Here is a 21,448-nt window from a genome sequence, read left to right as displayed (position 1 = left end):
GTGGGTCTCTTGAAGCTAATGATGGCACATGTTGCACGTGCAACACAGTGGCACATGTTGCAGATGCAGTACAGTGGCACATTGGTGCATGTACGGTCCTTTAAGATGGATGGTGGCACATGTTGCACATTGGTACTTGTGAGATGAACAATTGCACATTTGGGGCACATGAAGATAGTTGGTGGCATGTGTTTGGTGGGGCACTTTGTGGAGAGTCATTTCCTCTCCTATTCCTCAATTTCATGGAAATCACGTTTCTTGAGCACGAATAAGGAAATGAAAATGGTGCATTTTCCATAAATTGGAGGAAAATGGAAAATTTACAAAAACAAACAACGAAAATGCTATTTCCTTGGAATTGGCATTTCTTATATTTCATTGAATCCAAACAGACCCTCAGGGCATGTGAGGGTCTGTTTGGATTCTGTGATTTTGTTGTGTCTGGAAACAAAATTCCCAGCTTGTCCGAAGAAAATATGTTTGGCAATGTCCCTTTCCTGGTTTTTCATTTCCCATAGGCCCCATTTTAACAGATTCTCTTGAGAACTATTTCCCCAGCTTTTAGCTGGCAAAATAATAACCATGAGAAGCTAGGGAAAAAAAAAACATAGACATTCTCCTCCACATGCTTCTCTCTCACACCACTTCAACACAAATCTCTTTATTCTATGTCCAAGCTTATAGGTAGGTCCAACATGATGGATAGTCTAGATAGTTTATCAAACCTTTTCTGGACTTTCCATTTCCCAAGCTTAGAGGTATGCCCAACATGATGGACAGTCCAGACAGTTGATCAAACCTTTATGGAGAGTCCATTTCCCATCCATTAGTTGGGTGTTTAGGTTCATAAGATTAAAGTGATATTTGGGAGGGAGAGGCAATTAAAGGTAGGTCCCACATGATATACTGGTTAAGCTGTTTCTAGTACACAATAATATGGATTGTCCGTTTCCTAATAACTAATTGGATGCTTAGGATGATGCGACCAAAATGACTTTCAGGAGGCATGCCCAATCAAAAGTGGGCCCTCATGATTGATGGTCCAAATTAATCATAAGAACTTTTCTAATATTAAAAGATGGACCTTCCACTTGCCGTCATCCAATGATCGAAAATTAGCATCATCATAGCAAGGATTTTTATGAGGGATGGTGTTAAGAACCTAACCAATATGCTAAAAACCCCATGACTGATGGAACGTGGCAAGCTAAGCTCTTAAACCATTAGAATCTTAGCATTCCTCCACGCTTCGCAACTGAAGTTCGTGGAGGCACTCACTCTGGCTTCCTTTTCAAGTAGCCCTTTCCACTCATGGTTGTTGCACTTTGGAGGCATGCCCAATCAAAAGTGGGCCCACATGATTGATGGTCCAAATTAATGATAAGAACTTTTCTAATATTAAAAGATGGACCTTCCACTTGCCGTCATCCAATGATCAAAATTAGCATCATCATAGCAAGTGATTTTTATGAGGGATGGTGTTAAGAACCAAACCAATATGCTAAAAACCCCATGACTGATGGAACGTGGCAAACTAAGCTCTTAAACCATTAGAATCGTAACATTCCTCCACGCTTCGCAACTGAAGTTCGTGGAGGCACTCACTCTGGCTTCCTTTTCAAGTAGTGTTACACTCTGGCTGTCCAATTAGCCCTCTACTCATGGTAGTTGTACTTGCACCCTAGTTATCTAGGTAGCTTTCTCCACATTGTGATGGCTTTCACTCTAGTCCAGGTTACCCTTTTTACAGGTCCCCCTTTCGTGGCTCGAACATAGGATGTGGTGTTGGCTCTGATACCAATTATTAAGAACTTGACCAATACGCCAAAAGCCCTAAGGTTGATGGAATGTGTCAAGTTAGGCTATTAAACCATTGGGATTGTAATAGATGGGCAATCCAAGGCGAGCTCCATACGATTTTTGATGATCAAGCCTTTCATAGAATAAAAATAGATTGTCCATTTTCCAGTCGTGGATCGGATGGTAGATGACGTGGTGCAACCCGGTTATCGAGTCAATGAGATCTTGACACCCAAATTGCAAAGAAATGGACAAGAGCACCTACAAAAATATTTGAGCAGAGAGGGAGAAATACTTATTAATATCAAACTTCTTCATACAATACTTGAGAAAAAAATCACACTTAGAAAAATTTTGAATGCCTACCTCCAATCCCCCACCCTTAGATCCTAAATGAATCTTCAATGAGAATCCCCCAAACTCAGATATTGATTTCAAATAAATCTGATCTACCTAAGATGGTAAAAGCCTAATAATAGTAGAAGCAAATCTAAGAAATAATTCTGTAAATCTTCAATCACATTTCCCCATATGTTCAATCACATCTCTAAATCAGCCTCAATATTTTCCACAAATGGTAATTTGCAAATCTTGATATTTAGGGCCCAAAGCTATAAATAAACAATCCAAAATAAGCACATGTTGGGCCTTGTGGTGGATCGTGAGCCTAGGTGCCTACATCTTCTATCCGGCTTTGATAGAACTTGTCCTCATGTTGGAAACCAATCTCAACCTTTGGACTTATATACTACTATGATGAATCTTCTTCTTCTTTGGTGGAAGCTAATGGTGCAACCCTAAGCTGTTGGAGTCCACTGTAAATGATGTCTCTTTCGCTTGCGCTTTCGTGGGTGCCAACTTGTTTGTTGTGAGTTTAAAGTTCTTCGTGGATCCTGAAACATTTGCCTCCTTTTTCGTTCTGCAGTCATCTTTTGCAAAGGTACTTCAGTTGTGTGTTGAGACCTATTTGCATGTCTATCAATTTGATTGCCACTATTAATGAATCCATCAATTGATCCATTGGTGAATTCAAATGCATATCCAACGTTAATGCATCGATCGCTTCACATGTCAACTTTTCTTTTGATTTTGTGGATCTATTTGTGGTTTCTGAAAATTTTAATTCAATTCCGGGTTCTTTGTCACATTCGAACAATTGAAGGATTCGGCCATTGGTGTCTTCATAAGCTGGAGCTGGATATCTTCAGTGTGTTTTGAATTGTTGTTGATCTTTCTATTCAATGCTGATTGATGTTGCATTGGACGTTATCAAAGATCCAGTTGGGATCTCTACGTTACTGATTGTTATCTTCATATCTGATTATCTTCAGCATGCATTCCTTTTTGTTGTTTGTGCACAATTACTGACCATCTCGTTGCTTGTGGTGGAGTCTGTAAGATCCGGTTGGGATATCTTTGGAATGTGTTGGACCAGTGGGGTCCATGCAAATCATCACTGATTGTGTTGATCGTTGATTTGCTAATAGCCAACTTTCTGCTTGTTGGTTTAGATTGCCGTTTTCTCTACTTGTTCGATTGATCAACTGTTGCTGTTTGGGTCTGCAGTTCGTCATCGGTCATTGTTGTTCAGATCCAGTTTTGGATCATTGTTGTTTGAAATTGCTTTTGACCAAGTGATCTAGCACCGTTCATCTGCCACTGTGGAACTGCTTTTAATCATTGCTGCTTGGATCATTACTGTTTTCGTCTCCAATAACCATCAGACTGTGATCATGAGTCTTTCACTGTGGCCCACCTTCACATTGCATCAAGCATTGTGATCAGTGTTGTTTGTTGATCAGACGCTCAGCATCAGGCACTCTGATCAACAATGTGGGCCCATCTTCACAATGATTAGTGTTGGGTTGTGATCAGACATTGCTACATTTAAGAAGTATGTGGCCGTGGCCTAGTTTCATATTGCATATTACACCCTACATTCAAACCCGCTGCTGACCTTTTTTAAGGGCCTAAAATCACTGGTGAGAGACTACTGTCGGCGTTGCTACTGAGACCGTCCATCAGTATTGTTGGACCATCGCTATGGGCCATCATATTTGGGCCAGTGCAGGTGCTGGGACCGTTTAATCTGGTTGATTTTTTTTTTTTTTTTTTGAGGCACTCCTATCGTGGCCTAGATTGTGATCGTGTGCACAACATCCGTGCTGTGGACCAATTGGTTGCTGCCTTGCTCTCGTTTGAATCCTCATTTGGACTAGTGGCCCATTGTCTGGATTGGTGTTGCTGCATTGCTCTTGACAACTGCAGTCATCATCAGTTTCTTGCTCATATGACTGGTCAACAAAACATGTGCAAGAAAATCCCTGTGCGGAATATTGGGACCACCCCTTTCTCCACTTCCTTGGCCCTGCTTGTCACAGCAGGTAATGCTCTTGCTGCCTCCTCAGGGTTGTCACCTTGGGTAATCGACTTGGGCCACCGACCATATGATAGGGGTATACCATACTTTAGTTCCTGGCTCCCCAGTCTCCCTGTCTAATGGATACTTGTCTAAAGTCCTTGGTCGGGGAGTAGCCTTAGCTAGTACTCACATTACCCTACCCTCAGTTTTATATGTGCTTGACTATCCTCTTAGCCTACGATCTGTGAGTAAACTAACCAATACATTACATTGCTCTGTCACCTTTTATCCGTCCTATTATGTGTTTCAAGACGTCAAAACAAAAGAGATAATTGGTGGGTGTGTGAATTGCATGGATTATACTACTTGGAACCTCAAATTATTCAAGTCGCTCTCAGTGTCAACGCCACCCCATTACAATGGCATGCTTGGTTTGGTCACCCCTCGTTGGCTTCCTTGAAAATGCTTGTTCCTTTCTTATAATGTGTTTCTTCTATCAAATGTGAAGCATGTCAATAGGCCAAACACAATAGAATTACCTTTTTGCTCCGTCTTGATAAGTAAAGTTTATCTTCATTTGATTTGGTTCATATTGATGTTTGAAGTTCCATTAGAATACCTAATCTTCATGATTCAAATATTTTGTTATATTTATTGATGATTGTTCAAGAATGACATGGGTATTTATGATGAAAGATCGCTCAAAAGTACTTGAAATGTTTAAAGTCTTTCGTTCTGAGATTCATACATAGTTTAACACAGAATTTAAATGCATAGCTCTGATAATGCACTTGAGCACCTCTCCACCTCCTTCCAAGATCTCTTAACTTCCGTTGGCATTACCCATTAGGCCTCTTGTGCCTATACTCAATAGAATGGAGTTGCCAAAAAGAAAAATAGACATTTGTTGGAAGTTGGAAGATCTCTTCTTACTCATATTCACGTTCCTAAATGCTTCGAAAGTTTTACCATACTTGCAGCATGTCATCTCAATAATTGGATGTCTTCCTCCATTCTTCATGGAAAAACTCGATTTTCTCATTTATTTCCCACAGCCTCACCATTTCCTCTACCTGCACGAGTATTTGGTTGCACTGTGTTTGTTCATACCCTACATCTTGGTCTTGATAAACTTAATGCTTATGCTACCAAATGTGCTTTCTGAGGATACTCTCGCACTTAGAAAGGGTATAGGTGCTTTGATCAATTAAAAAATTGGATTATTGTTAGTACAGATGTGATCTTTTTTGAAGATTAGCCATTCTTCATCGCACCTCCTACTTGGGGAGCCATTATACACAGATCACTTTGCTTGTGTTTCTCCACCAGAGACCCGTCCCCAAATCTGGACAAGTTGACGCCACCTTCTAGGCCCATTCCGATGGTCTCCAGTTCACTTCTGCCACCAACTCCCTTGGAAGTGGCTCTTGAAAATCCTCCACCATGTTGAGAAATAGACATCTTAATAGCTCTTCATAAAAGTATTCACTCGTGTACCCTTCGCCCAATTTTTAATTTTATTTCATACCAGCTCCTGCTTCCATATGCCCGTATCTTTGCCATGTCCCTGTCTAAGGTGGTCATTTCCACATCCTATTATGAGGCATTAGCTTGCCTTGGGTGGCGGAGAGCTCTAGAAGATGAATTGTGAGCTAACAGCTCTGGAAGACAACTTGCTGCTATGCACTGGACTAACACTTAGAAACTAGTCCCCTTGCCAAAGACTTTGTGGATGTCGGTGAGTTTTCTCTATAAAATACCTACTTGATGACTCGATTGAATGTCTAAAAGCAAGATTGGTGACAAAAGGCTATGCTCAAATACTATACCTGGACTAAGAAGAAACTTTTTCACCGGTTGCTAAGCTAAACTCTATTCGAGTGTTGATTTCTATGGCAATAGATCTCTGTTGTTATATTAGTTGGATGTCAAAAATGCATTTTTAAACGGTGAGCTGGTTGAAGAAGTTTACATGGAGCAACCTCCTAGGTTGGTTGCTTAAGGGAGAATGGAAAAATTTGCAAACTCAAGAAGGCCATCTGTGATCTGAAGCAGTCTCCAAGGGCATGGTTCAGGAAGTTTAGCTGAGTTCTTGGGGAATTTGGCTTTCACTGATGTCATGTGGACCGCTTAGTGTTTGTAAAGTAGACATCCATGGGAATGGTGGTGTTGGCTGTCAATGTAGAAGATATAATCATCACAGGCAATGATGAAGATGTTATAACTGAAGTCAAGCAATACATCAAGGTACAATTCCAGACCAAGGATCTTGAATCCCCAAGGCATTTCCTAGAGATTGAAGTGGCTCGGTCAGCTGTAGGGATAAACTTGTCTCAGAGAAAATGCGTTGGACTTATTAAAAGAAACTAGATGGCTGGGGTGCACCGTGCACATCATGTGACACTCCAATGGATCCAAACAAGAAGCTTTTAGACGATCAAGGTGAACCATTCGAAAACCCAGAAGGTACAAAAGTCTAGTTGGAAAACTGATTTATTTGACCGTTATGAATGTTCGAAATATCGGTATCATGTTACATATCACATTCTTGGGATACGGATATTTATCGGTTATCGCATGGGATATATCGGTTGTATCGTGTAATGTATCGCTGTTGTTAGAAACATGGGGAAACATAGGGAAATTGGTTGAATTTTTCGGTGATTGTTAAAAAAGACATCAATAAACACTTATAAATCAAAACATTACAAAAAACAAGTACACATAATAGGTTTTCTTTGTATGGGGTCCTGATCTATTTGGTTTCTAACTGAATTGATGCAAGTAACTGAATTGATGCAAGTATGTTCAATGTCTATTCATATATTTATATGTAAGAAGATGTGTGGAAACATAAGCAATACATTCAAAAGCAAAAGAAGAATCACTAAATTAGGTTATATACATGTTTGATTTGATGCTTGGACACAGATTACAAACGATTTGCGAGAAATTGAGAAATTTTATTTTTTTTTCAATTTTCCGCAACTTAGCCCATCTACTCTAAATCTCGAAATTGAAGCTCCCAATCCATGATTTTTCATGTAAAAGATGAAAAATCATGGATTTGTAACAATTTGACACTAATTTAACATTATTTATAGAAAATAAAAGGATCAAAATTTGAAAATGCTTACTAGATCGAACATTTGGGATATATCGCGCTACTTGTGCGTTTCGTATTGCACTGGTGGGATACAAGATATATTATGGGATATATCGGCCGATGTCGTCGATATTTAAAACACTGATCGTTATTCGACTAGATATAGGGGTGTACATCGAGTTGAACCGAGTCGAGCTGGCCTCAGCTCGACTCGGCTTCACCACTAGCTGACCTGAGCTCGAACTCGGCTTGGTCCTCGAGCCTGACTGGCTAGCTCGACTTCGTTCGGTCAGCAGCTTGGGCCAGTTCGAGCCAAGATCGAGTTGAGTTCGTCTGTGCAGCATTTCCACAAACACCTAGACTGCACCTTCAAAATCCCACTGTATGGGAAATAACAGCAATGGTTTTGCAGGTATTTTATCAAACACCTTCTAAGCAACATAAAAACCAAGAAAAAGGGTATTTATTTCATGTACATACCTTCCTTGCCACCAGCCACGCAACCAGCCACACTTCGTTGAGTCATTTCATCAAACATTTGGTGAGCAACATCAATATCAAAGTAACCGAGTCACCGAACTGGTTCGATCTGAGTTCGATTCGAGCTGGGTTCAATCCGAGTTGAGTCGAGCTGGGGCCAGCTCGAACGCGGCTCGAACTCATTTTCGAGCTCAAAAAATCAGCTTGAACTCAGCTTCGAACCGAGTCGAATCAAGCTTTTTCAAGTCGAGTCGAGCGAGCTAACCGAGCTAGCTCGGTTCGTGTACACCCCTAACTTGATATCTCATTCGTAGTTGGAGTAATGAGTAGATTTATGCATCAACCAAAGGTCCAACATTGGGCAGCCATCATCTGCTTTCTTTGGTATTTGAAGAATTCTCCTAGGCAAGGTCTTCTTAATCTCATGGGCACCTCAAAATTGAATCCTAGACTAATGCTGATTGGGCAAGTTTCGTCACAGATAGAAAGTCTACATCTGTATACTCCACCTTTGTTGGAGGGAACCTAGTAACCTGGAAAAGCAAGAAATAGATAGTTGTCAACAAGTCAAGCATTGGAGCATAATACAAGGCCATGGGTCATGCTGTTTGTGAGCTGTTGTGGGTATGATCACTTCTATATTAGTAAGGCAAATAGACTTGGATGAAAGGCAAATACAATTATCAACTTGATCCAAAACTTTAGTAGCCCACAAGAAGTTTTTAATAGTCAATCACCATTGTTTCCTGTGGTATGGTCCACCTAAGATTTGGATCTGCTTCGGTCCACGTCCTAAAATGAGTCAGAAAAACGGATGGATGGCATGGATATACAACACATGTCAAGGTGGGCCCCACGGTCATGACCTGACTGAATTCCCGCTCCACAGCCAATAATCCAGTTTTTCATGAATTAATGAAGCATGTAGAGGTGGACTGCCACTTTATTAGATCCAAAGAAGTTCACACACAATATGTTCCATCAAAGGCTCAATTAGCTGACATATTCATCAAGCATTTGCCACATTCACAAGGATTGTTTATTAGCAACAGTGTTTTAAATAGCGGTAGCGTGTTGCGTAGCGTTTAACCCTCCGTAGCGTGTAGCAAAATAGCGTAGCGTGTAGCGTAAGCTACACAATACTTCTATTTTTTAATTTTAATATATATATATATATATATATATATATATATGATAAATATTAAATAGTAAGAAGTTGATGGATAAGGTCTTATTATTTTTAAGTTAATACATGTCTCGTGTACAATTTTTTAAGGGCCCGAATTAGGCGGGACTCGGATTGTGAAGTGTAGCACACAAGTGTCAAAGTTTTTTGGGCCCCATCGTGATAAATGTGTTATATCCACACCGTCCATCCATTTTGCCAAATAATTTTAGGGCATGAGCCCGAAAATGAGGCAAATCCAAAGCTCGGGTGGACCGCGTCATAAGAAACAACAATAATTAAACATCCACCATTAAAAATTTATTGGGGGCTACAAAAGTATTAGATCAAGCTGACATGTGTGTTTTCCCTTCATCCATGTCAGTGTGACCTAATTAACAGGTTAGATGGAAAATAAACATTACAGGGAACCGTGTAACAAAATAGTGCAAGTGCACTGTTCAACGTGCACCGCAGAACACAAAAAAAAATAAAAATAATAAGTGCGTGGCTGTCAGTCTATTCCATTTTCGATGCCGGAAATGAAAAAGGAGGGGGAAACCGAAAGAAAAGAGAGAGAGAGAGAGAGAGAGAGAGAGAGAGAGAGAGAGAGAGAGAGAGAGAGAGAGAGAGGAGGAAGAATCCGCAGCTGCGACCGCAACCGCAGCAGTCCGTGAAGAACAAGAAGAAGAAGAAGAAGAGGAAGAAGGAGAAGAAGGAAGAGGAGAAGAAGAAAAAAAGAAACAGAAAAAAAGGAAGGAGCGTACCTATTTTTGTCTCAAGATGAGATTGAATCGCTGAAAACTGTAAATATTGAAGCTCCACAGCGATCGGTTTGCCTCTGGAAGTAGTTTTCCCAACTCACGATTGAAAAGTGGGGAGGAGCAACGTCAATAGCGTCGGTTTGCGCCTGGCAGCTGTCTTTCGACCACAACATTGAAGGGTGGGGAGAGAATCAGCGTCGGCAGCGTCGGATCTGCTCTGTGAGAAGATTTTGGGTCTCCAAATGCAAGGGTGGGGAGAGCAGCTGCGTCGGCTGCTGCAGTTTGGGGGTGGAAGCCCTTTAGAATTAGGTTTTTTAACTTAAGTTTGCTTGTGGTGTGAGTTCACCACTGTTTCCTGCACTGGAAAAACAAAAAAAAAAAATACAAAACAGGTAGCGTACGCTACCTGCGCTACATGCTACATACCCGTAGCGTACGCTACCTGCGCTACAGGGGAAAAACGCTATTTCTGATGCTACGTAGCGAAATCGCTACGCTACGCTACGTAGCGTACGCTACCGCTACGCTACGAACGCTATTTGATACACTGATTAGCAACAAGCTGGGCATGTTTAATATATATGCTTCAGTTTGAGGGGGAGTGTTGAAACAGTTGCATAGAGGATGCTGAACAGAGTTGAATAAGAGGAGAAAATTGTAAATTATTTGTTATTGGGCCCAACCCATGTCCATGGGCATCTCTCCCCCACCCCCCATTCACAGTCAGAGATTAGGTTCGCACCTTAATCCTTTTTCCCTCTCCTTTAGTACATTGTTATGATTATTATTATTATTGTTGAAGAGTTCACCTTTAGTACATTATAGGTTGGATATCTTTGGGTGAGCTACTAAAGCCCACCCAAAATCCTCTTTACTCAGACCCTAAACTGACCCAACTCGACCCAGATGCATGTGATTATTCTCAACCTGACCTAAGCCGATCCAAATTTCCTCAACCTGAAACCATCCTGATTTCAAATAGGGTTGGGAGTTTTCCAGCCCTAACTCAACCAGAGACCCTGACAACCTTACCCGACCTCACCTTAACTCAGGTTGCAGCCCTAATAAATATTTAGTTATGCAGTAGTACATTTTTTTTTTGGTGTGTGACAGTTTAATGTTTCATGCATGTTACTGAAGCTCTATTTGCAAACATTATCCTCTTGCAAGAACTGGATTCATATTTTGAATGCGACTCCTGAAATTCATGACTGTGTGGAACAGGCATATACAAATTCTTTACCAAGTAATTTATTGGCATCATCTGTTCAACCCGTGCGAGAATCTGATCTTGCCAACTCACCTTTCCTCGCAACACAATCAATGCCCACAAAATATAGCAGTGCAATGTCTTCAATTAGCGGTCCAACCATTTCAATGCCAGAGGTATGCTTCCAGAACTGTGTAGTAGATGTTGAAAATCAGTAACTTTGCTCTACTATAGGTTAGCCAAGTTGCAGGAACTGTAAATTTGACAAGTTCAGAACAATAGTTAACAACGTCAGCAGTCCAGGGCTATTTATCTACAGGCATCTCGTAATCTTGCCACAAAGATTATGTATAGCTCGGGTTGCCCATGGTTCAGTTATCCAGACTGTAGGTCCAGCAGAATCTGCTTTGGATGGACCACATTCAACTCTCCCGGACTGCGATGATCCTAGCTACCAATGAGGACTTCTCAGTTGAATCTGGACAGTTGGATGGACCATGTTCCAAAAGTCTCCTGGACCTGTACGATTCTAGCCATCAGTTGGGATTTTTTCAGTTGAATCACGATGGTTTCTGTAAATTTGTTATTTACCATCTTTTTGCAGGCACATATTGTAAGTTGATGATCATCTTATCAAGATTATTTTTGGGGCATGGTTCATTCATGTTATATGTGACAGATCTATGGCCTGGATTGCTGAGTCATGCACCCCACTCATACAAACTGAAAATAATCTTAAGTATGCTGTGGATATCCTCAGGTCAAGGATCGTATGATTCCATGTTGACCTGAGGGGCTTCTCTAATTGATGCAATCATACTTGGCTCAGGCACCCGGTGAACCGTGGCCTGACTTCCAATCTTTTCAGTTAAGATTTGAAACTTACTGACCCTATGAAGCCATTATCAATTATACTATTCCATAATCTTCTGTCACATGCAGTCTGTGAAACCGGGTGTCTTCTCCACACCTCAGCCAGCCCCGCAGACCTTGCCCAGCACCAACATTCCAACAGGCCCCACACATCCTCAACATCTTCCCGTCCATGCATATTCCCAGCCAACTCTTCCTTTGGGGCATTTTACCAACATGGTTAGCTACCCGTTCCTGCCTCCGAGCTACGCATATATGCCATCTGCCTTTCAGCAAGCATATGCGGGGAACAGTGCTTTCCATCAATCTCCAGCAGCAGTACACAGCGGTGGCATAAAGTATTCACTCCCACAGTATAAAAACAGCGTTTCTGTGAGCAGTTTACCCCAGTCTGCTGCTGTCGCTTCTGGATATGGGGGCTTAGGAAGTTCCACTAACCTTCCAGGGAGCTATATGCTGAATCCTTCTACCACCCCTCCAAGCACTACAATTGGCTATGAAGATGTCTTAAGCTCTCAGTACAAAGACAGCAACCATTTTCTCTCTCTTCAGCAGGTAATAGTGGCCATTCCACCAACAAGGTTTGTCTCTAAGTGGATTGGGTTTTCTTGATTATTTCTAACCATTTTGTACTTCATCGCCAGAATGAAGGCCCCGCTATGTGGGTCCATGGGCCAGGTTCCAGAACCATGTCGGCTGTTCCTGCGAGCACATATTATAGTCTTCAGGGACAGAATCAGCAGAGTGGGTTCCGGCAAGGTCAGCAGCCCTCGCATTATGGAGCCCTTGGGTACCCAAATTTCTACCATTCTCAGGCAGGTGTTTCGCAGGAGCATCAGCAAGCTCCCAACGATGGGACCCTAAGTTCCTCACAGGGTCCCCCGTCTCAGCAGTCACACCAGATCTGGCAGCACAGTTACTGATTGGCTCCGAGTGTCTCCTGGCTTTTCAGGGTGTTGTAGTGAGTTCAAGCAGCCGGTTCAGTGCATCATTACGGTTGCCGGTTCAGGGCATTGTTACGGTTGGATAAAAATTATTTATAGTGTTGCAGTGTTCGGGTCTGATCAGCTGTACATACTAAAGAGAACTTGGCTAGCTGCTGCCCTGTGCCTTGAGATTGTATCCTACTCTCAACCGTTGGGTTTGTTTCAACTTAGGCGCACGTGTGACTAATTTGAGTTTAGTTTTTTTTTTTCTTCTTCTTCTAAGCGAGAAAATCCTCTCTTGGATTGTCGCCTCTGTAACAGTTAAATCTAAATTATCTAACTGTAGTAGTTTTCCATTTTAAAATTATCCAACCACGGTTGTTTTCCATTTCTGGCCAGACTAGTGACTTGGTATTGAGGTCCTTTTTTCTTTTTTCGTTGTACCCTCGTGCTTGTTTAGCAATGCATCCCTGTTATTCTGACCAGTTTACTCTCAAATGGAATTGCCATTGCTGGCTGAATAAAGTGGAAATCACCAATGGCGATTTCCTGGGCCTGATTGGATTGGTGGAAACCAAAAGTATATGGGGAAAGGAAAACCTCCCATCTGAGGAAAAACTGTGGAAGAGCGGAAGGTTTCTTCATCAATAGGTCTGAGAGTGGAAAAGGTAATGCCGTTTTATAGAGGAAATTTGTGAAGAGGGAAACTGATTTTCCAATCCTCAAATCTTTCGCAAAGAAGGGAAGCCTTCTCATGTCTAATCTGAGGAAAGTGCATTTCATTTCTTCAGTTATTCTTTGATTTTCACCAATCCAATCAGTCTCTTACATCTATATCAAGGCCCGTGATTATGATGCTTTCAAGATGGATCTGAAAGAAACCAAAATGCAATTTGAAGCCCATCTCCTTGTAATGAATTCCTTGATACTTCATAAAAATTTATTATTTCCTCTGTTAATCTGAACCTTTGTAATTCAATTCTCTTGTGCATCCAAATGCAGCCTGGATGTTTACAACAGAATGTTTCTGCAGTACACCAAAGATGCAATCACCATTTCTTTCAAAGAATTTAACCATAGCACCATCCATCCATTACACAATGTGTTCATAGTCACCTAACCGTATTTTCATGGCTTGAATTTCCTTGCAAGACACTCCAGTAAAGGTTCTTTGGCTTAGTTTGGATGGCTAGAATTTCCTTCCAAGACACTCAAGTAGAGGTTCTTTGGATTACTTTGGATATTCTATCTACTTTTGAGTCATTCTCTCACTTAGGAAGCTTTTGATTGCTTTCTTTTAATTTGTGTTTTTTTTTTTTTTTTTCAAATGATGAATTGGGTATCGGTTGGGAAAGGAAAATAACATGAGAGTAGAATCTGTTGAAGGTTAGGAAGCGTCCACATTATTCTACTGTAGACCTAAAAGATTGGTTTAACTTAACCATCTCCTAATCTTCAATTATTCTTTTGATGATTTATTTATTTATTTATTTATTTTTCTCATACCTTCTATGGACACAAATCTCCTACCTAAACTCTCATTCCTAGTAGTCTGTTACAACAAGAACTCTTTTTTCGGAATCCAATAAAAGGGGTACAAGAATTGCATGAATGGCCAACCAAGATCTAGGAACCCCAACTGCTGGATCCAAGATGAGTGATTTGAATGGAGATTCCAAGAACAATAACCACATGTCATGTTTTGATGCAAGAACATTACTAGTACCCACCCTGACAGCAGCAGTGCCGGTGTCGGCTGTGATGGCAGAGGTAGAGTCCAACCGGCGGCCACGAGGCCGGCCTGCTGGCTCTAAGAAGAAGCTGAAACCACCTATCATTGTCAGCCGTGATAGCGGCAATGCTCTTGAGGCCCATGCTGTGGAGGTGAGGTCTGGGTGCGATGTTGTGGAGGGCATAGCCAACTTTGCAAGGAGAAAACAATGCGGTGTCTGTATACTTAGTGGGAGTGGGTGTGTAACGAAAGTGAGCCTGCGGCAATTGGGTCCTTCCGGCACCATTGTTACACTTGATGGACAGTTCGAGATACTTTCACTGATGGGTTCTTTCCTACCTCCGCCGGCTCCACCTGGGGTCACAGGCTTCACGATCTACTTGGCGGGTGCGCAGGGGCAAGTAATCGGCGGTGGAATCGTGGGGTCACTTATCGCTTCGGGACCTGTGGTGATCATGGCCGCAACATTCGTGAATGCCACGTTCGACCGCCTTCCGATGGATGAAGGTGAGGTTGGCTCGCATTATCAACATCACCCAAGTCACCATCATCATCTTGAGGTGTTGAACATGTACGGACTGCCTCCGGAGCTTTACTCGTGGGCACTGGGCTGCCAGCTTACTAAGAGCTAGGATTAGTGAGACTAATCATCTTTTGTTTTTTTTTTTGTTTTTTTGTTGTTTTTTTGTTTTTCGTTTTCCCTTAATATTACTTCAATACGAGCATGCATCTCTTTCTTTTGTTTTTGACGATTTTCTACGTTACTCCAAAAATCATCTTTGAAAAGGTTTGAAACACATTTTTAATGTATTCTGTTGATCTCACTGGAGAGAGAGAGAGAGAGAGAGAGAGAGAGAGTGGAATTGAAAAAATTAGAGACTGAGATAACAGGTCAAGTTCCTCTCAACTACTAATATTTGTTGTTGTTGATGTGTTAAATCTGTCAGTAGCAGGGTTTGTTGATGCCATTGAATAGATGCTCGATCCTATCGAGAAAATTCATAAAATCCATGTTAGTTGCTAGAACGTTTTGGTATTGCTACTTAATGGCATTGAAGGAATTCGATACAATCGACGGATCCTCGATGGGGTATTGAAGCCATAGAAGGTCATAAAGAAGATGTGCGCAGAAGTGCGTAAGTTGTATCTTATTCCTGTTGTGATAGTATATATATCGGGTGTTATTGGGATTAGGGTACTAAGGAGGTGTATTAGGGCTTTCTAAAATGTTCCTAAGGGTTCAAGGGCATAGCTATGGTTTAAGGAAGGAGATTCGAGGCTTGTTTGAATCGGTAAGACTATTTTTTATAATTTCTGCTTTCATAGTGCATTACTTGTCGCTTTGTGTGGTTGTGTGTACTTTGCTTGATTTGTCATTGTGTATTTCCGCGGTTCTCAACAAGTGATATCAGATCTAACATTGGGAAGTAGATCAAATCTGAAAGCAAGGTATCAATGACATCTAATATGAAGTTCAATGTACAAAAATATTTCGATAAAAGTAATTTTGAATAATGAAAAGTTAAGATGAACAATATCTTAATTTAGCAAGGATTGGACAAAGCTCTTATTGGAAAGTGAAAATTGTGTCTGAAGCAGAATAGAACAAGTTAGATAATGAAGCTAATATATTTATCTAATTGTGTCTAATAGATGAGGTCTTCTATAATGTTATAGGAAAGGAGACTACAAAGGATACATGGGTAAAGTTAGAGAACATATATGCGAAAAAGTCTCTTGAAAATAGTTTGTATTTGAAGGTACAGTTGTTCAATTTGAAAATGGTGGAGGGGGTTGACGTTCCCTACGCGGCTCATTTTAAGCTTTATTCTTGACAATGTCCTGAAACAGAGGAAGAAAAATAAGTTTTATCTCGTGTGTCTTATTCGAGTGTAGTTGGTAGCTTAATGTATTGCATAGTTCGTACAAAACCGGATATTTCCCATGGTCTGTATAAGACCAGATATTTCACATGCGGTGTGTGTTGTTAACAAATACATGTCTAACCCTAGCAAGTAACATTGGAAGGCCGTGATGTGGCTACTTCGATATATTCAAGGTACATAGGACTACGTCTTATCATTTAAATGAGTTCCTTTTGTTTTGTGACAATAGACGTGAGTGTATGGTTGGTTTTTTTTTTTTTTAAATTTAAAATTTTAAATTTTAATTTTTTAACGCACCCCGCACCCATCCACACACACATATCCCCACACTCACACCGTAGTGGGATTTCACCACCTATGGGTACTCGAACCCCAAACCTCGTGTTGAAACTCCTAAGAGTTTACCACCGAGGTAAGGATAAGGACCTGACCGCAAAAGTCTACATATTTATTTATTTATTTATGTTTTTTTTCTAAAAACCAATACTTTAAGTTCAAAACACTTCTCAAAGGAATGAAAATACACATACAAATTTTTAAAAAAGGAAAATATTGATGATTTCATTAACAATTGGGAATGACGCGCATTACAATCGATAAGTCATGAGACAACCAAATGAATAAGCAAAAGGAAAATGATAAATATATAATGCGCCTATGGGAATAGACAATCGAGGCAGGTGTGATCAGCTAAATCGGAACTAAGATGATCACAGTTATATAACCTAAGGTTGTAGAAAAATCACTTTTACTCCTAAGGTACTGTAGCGAGAGCCGCTAGACAATAATTATGTAAAACTAGGCTAGACAATGCTAGGAAAAGTAAAAGATAAAATAAAAGATGGGTTGATGTGTTTGGCATAGGGCCCCGAGCTCTTCTTGAAGTGATGTTTATATAGGCTTCTTGGAGGCGGTAGCCTTGTGTAGCCTTCAGCATTGTAAAGAATCTGGATGATTGGCTATGGAAATCTATTTGATTCTTCCACGTCCGAGTAGCCTATCGCATGTGGTCACATGTACAAGAATATACATTCACATGTGTTAACTAAAGTCCTTGTGTCATAAACTCTCATGTTGAAAAGTTGTTTGAGTCCTTACGTCACTTGACTTTGGCTCATAGATGAATGCCTTTGGCTGAGTTCTAGCATTTAATGATAGATAGGATTTTGACATTTAATATTGAGAGGTAGACTCGCTATACCGAGACTCTTACTTGGAAGTATTTTTGATAGAAGTTTAGCAATTAATGCTCTCTCATGTGCATGTCTCTAATTCCTTCTGTTGTAGTTGACATGGCACCAAGCTCCTTTGAATCTCAGGCCCACCCTATTAGCACAAGAACGAGTGACCACATGTCAAAACGGTAATGGAAAGGGAAGGCTGGAACGGTAGTATACAATCTCTCAGACATACATGATTTTTCAGGAAATTTTACAGAAAGAGTAGCTAATGAAATTTAATTTCCGGTACCTTGAAAAAGGTTTTCAATAACCTACCATATTAATTTAAGTAATTATCAATAAAGTACCATCCCTTTCATTTCTTAATGGAAGTAGGATGAGCCGCACAGGAAAGGATGGGCAGCTCAAGTGGGTCCCTCTATGACGTTTATGTAAATCCACCCTAGGTGAGTCATGTTTAGGGCCCAAAAATCAACTTAATCTGTGATTCAGGTGGACCACATATTTGGAAACATTGTACGGGAAGTATGGCAACCAATGGTTAGAGTGGATTTTATATAATCATCGTTAGAGTGGATTTTATATAATCATCAGGTGGGTACTGTAAAAATCAAGAATGGACATCTCTCCCAACTGTTTCCTTTAGTGTGGTCCACCTGAATGATAAGTCAGGCTAATTATTTTAGCCTTAGGCCTAAAAGTGGGATCAAACATCTAATAGTAGTAGTAAATTTCATATAAACATCAAAGTGGCGCCCCTCAAAAAATCAAGAAAGGTCTCTTCTAGGGATGCCCACCTCAGTCTTGATGTATTCACCTTGATGTGATGTGAGATCCATTAGGACCATTAAATGTGTAATACAACATCAAGCCTAGATAAAACAATCAGGCTAACTTGTGATTCGGGTAGGCTACACCAAAAATAATAGTTATGATGATTGTATGAAATTCACTCCAACCATTACTTGCCACGCCGAATTTTGGCCTGAGGTACAAATATCAGGCCCATCCGTGATTCAGGTTGACCACAACAGGGCCCTGTGCATTGTTTCCATTGGTGTAGTCCACTTGAATCACAGATGTGGCTGGGCCCTGGGCCTAACTTGGGGTGACACGCCTGCTTGCTTACTAGTATGTTAAATACCTCCCCAATGTAAAATCTATATCTAAGTAAAGTAGGAATGAGCCGCTCATGTCTCTATAGTTAGTGTTGATGTTGGGTTCCACCATCGGGACCATGTATCAGGCGTGTCCAACTCTGAAGACGGACGCCTAAAAGATCGGGCTGATCCAAAACTCAGGCAGGTGCCACCATACAAAACAATTTAATATCATGCCCAAAACCTCCCTAGTCCTTATTCAAATGGATTGCCTGCACCCGGTTGCAGGAAGTTTCTGCTGTCAGAAGCTAGGTGGGGCCCACGTGACGGGAAGTTCCTGCGGCCAGAAGCTAGGTGGGCCCCACCATAACCTCTCAAAGATAGGTGGGGCCGTCTCTAGGTTGGATAGGGAGCTACTGCATTCAGAAACTATGTGTGGAGCCCAGGAGTTTAACTGCATTCAGAAGCTATGTGGAGCCCACCGCAATGTATGCTAGAAATCAACACTATTCATCCGCTTTGCTGACAAAGGCCCGAAAATGAAGCACATCCAAATGATCCGCACGACTGAAACAAGTGGTAGAGAAATGCCCACGGTTCCCAAAAACACAAATATTAGTCTTATCTAAAAGATCTGCGGCTCCACGACAGTTTCAACCATAGACGTTGAATCCTCACTGTTGCTTCTATGGCTTTAGATCTGCCTCACTTTTGGGCTCATGTCCTAACATGATTTGGTAAAATGGATGGACAGGATGGATTTCTCACAAACATCAGCGGGCCCCACCTAATTTCTAAAAACAGAAACTTGGTGCCACAGCTGTTGCAGGCTATACACATCTGCCGTGCCCACTTGATTTTTGGGATCCCATGCTGTTGGGCGATGGCTTAACGAACCACAGCAGGCCGCATGTATACTAAAAATATTTTTAACGGTTGGCGTGGGACCCATTGTTCCCTGTGGCGAGGCGTGCCGTGCCTTGCCTTAGTTTCAGATTAGTCTAATTTCTTGGGTCAGGGCCAAGGAGTAGAAAGATTGGTACAAACCGAAAGAATGACGTTTGTCTGACGGACTAGAGACACCTTTTCATTGAATATGACGGCTTCATTCCCTGCATTAACCATCCATTCCATGCTGCGGCTGCATTTTCTTTCTTTAACATTTTTAATGAATGAGGTTATTCAAAACATCAACAGTTCCGATCAGCCTATCTTGATCAAAACTTCAAATCTGAAAATCTGCTGTACTGTGAAGTGTGCCAGCCAGGTAAGGTTCGGGACTTTCTGATATTTGAAAACTTTGCCATTTCTTAAAAAAAAATAATTATGGTAGTGTCTGAGACTTTCGACTAATGATTTGTGGGAAACAAGTGCGCGTACTCAGCAAGCAATCGTAAGCTTTTACACAGCATGCACGAGACCACAAACATTAGCAATGGCATAAAAGGCTGGCAGGCTCATCTGTGGGCTGTGTAAATAAGAAATATGGATGGTCACCAAGAGGTAGCCATCGTTTCATAGGAACGGTAGATGAATGGTGAGCACCACCTGATAAGCATCCATGAGTACACAGCACGACAGCCTGCTCGAGAGTAGACTTGGCTAGCATACCCTGGTTACTCGGGTCCACAGACCAGACCAAAGAACATAAACTGGCTGACCAATTATCAAAGATGGATATGGAAGGACTGATGATCCGCTTTCCCTCACACCAGTGAGATCCAGGCAATTCTCACTACTTCGGACAAGGCCAGCCCACTCATCAGGTGGGCCACACACGACTCTTGAGCAATTCACTTTAATCATCCATTCGTATCATAAGTGTGGCCCACTCATGCCACGCTTGTGAGTGTGCCTCTGAGATCATTCTCAATCCTCTTCATGAAAACACACATTGCAGGAAGGTTCTCGTTGAAATTGGATGCAATACAAGTCGTCAAAATGTCTACTCTCAACGTCTGAATTGAAACCATTCCGCCTCCGTGTTAGTGAGTTAATCTGTGGTCACACCACATCCATGTTGTACTCTTTAACCTAAAGACCATGACACATGACACATGACACACTTACCGAAGTTCAATTACAAACAATTTTAGGATCTCATCATTTGCTTTGCCTGCAATGAGTCATTCGTGTAGATTTCAATCAGATAGGATGAGGGCATGACTAATAAGAACTTAGATGCCTGTAAAATCCTTAGTTTGTACAGAGGGTTCAAAGGTCAACACTTTACAGGCAGGTGTTTGGATGGCAAAATTTGCCTGCAGAGTGTTAACATCTTGCAATCATTTTTATAAGGAAACTCACCCCTTTTATTTCCAGGCAAAAGCACATGTTTAAAATTACAGGTGAAGTCTTTTCAACTGAAAGTACATTATAATTGGTAGAACACATGATTGACGCACATTCATGCTGTGTGGGGCCCTTTGTGATGTGTATTCTACATCCAATATATCAATTATGTGCCTCTCTTGATGCTCTTCTATGGCCCTGATAAAAGTCTGATTGATCATTGGATGGACGAAATGAGAGGGAACATTTGGGATGGGAAGCCCACCATAAAAAATAATTTAGGTTATGTGTGCAGCGGACTGTAATGGGTTTAGGCATCTAATCTGCCCAGCATGTGTACTTTGATGCTCTTCTAGTGATGCTCTTCTAGGGCCCTAGAAAAATCAAGCCATATTTTTAATGTGATTTGCAGATATTGGTGAGATTTACTGCCCCAAGATCTCTTTTGGTTTGAATACATACTTTATACATTGTAAGTACTTTACAAATTAGCCAAACACATGATCTGTTTACCTGTAAACACCTTACCAGCCAAACAGAATAGCATGTAACTGTTTACACTTGAAACTCT

At 41.1% G+C, this 21,448-nt stretch overlaps 2 protein-coding genes across 3 annotated transcripts in view; both read left to right on the top strand.

The window, feature by feature from the left end:
* Window positions 1-13,074, top strand: part of LOC131245644 (actin cytoskeleton-regulatory complex protein PAN1-like) — a 28,633-nt gene extending 15,559 nt beyond the window's left edge. For both annotated transcript variants that reach the window (XM_058245232.1, XM_058245231.1), the window contains exons 8-10: window positions 10,902-11,063; window positions 11,830-12,315; window positions 12,405-13,074. In XM_058245232.1, the coding sequence (XP_058101215.1) occupies window positions 10,902-11,063; window positions 11,830-12,315; window positions 12,405-12,683 (927 nt within the window). In that variant the 3' untranslated portion in view covers window positions 12,684-13,074. The remainder of the gene's footprint in view (window positions 1-10,901; window positions 11,064-11,829; window positions 12,316-12,404) is intronic.
* A 142-nt stretch (window positions 13,075-13,216) lies between these two features.
* LOC131246970 (AT-hook motif nuclear-localized protein 16-like) lies at window positions 13,217-15,050 on the top strand. Its single transcript, XM_058247423.1, has one exon. It carries the CDS (start codon window positions 14,298-14,300, stop codon window positions 15,048-15,050), a length of 753 nt encoding a protein of 250 aa, XP_058103406.1. The 5' UTR covers window positions 13,217-14,297.
* The last annotated feature ends 6,398 nt before the right edge of the window (window positions 15,051-21,448 follow it).

The sequence above is a fragment of the Magnolia sinica genome, chromosome 5 (genome assembly GCF_029962835.1).
Source record: "Magnolia sinica isolate HGM2019 chromosome 5, MsV1, whole genome shotgun sequence".
Taxonomy (NCBI): domain Eukaryota; kingdom Viridiplantae; phylum Streptophyta; class Magnoliopsida; order Magnoliales; family Magnoliaceae; genus Magnolia; species Magnolia sinica.
The sequence above is the reverse complement of the archived record's forward strand: the minus strand, read 5'-3'. Positions and strand labels throughout refer to the sequence as shown.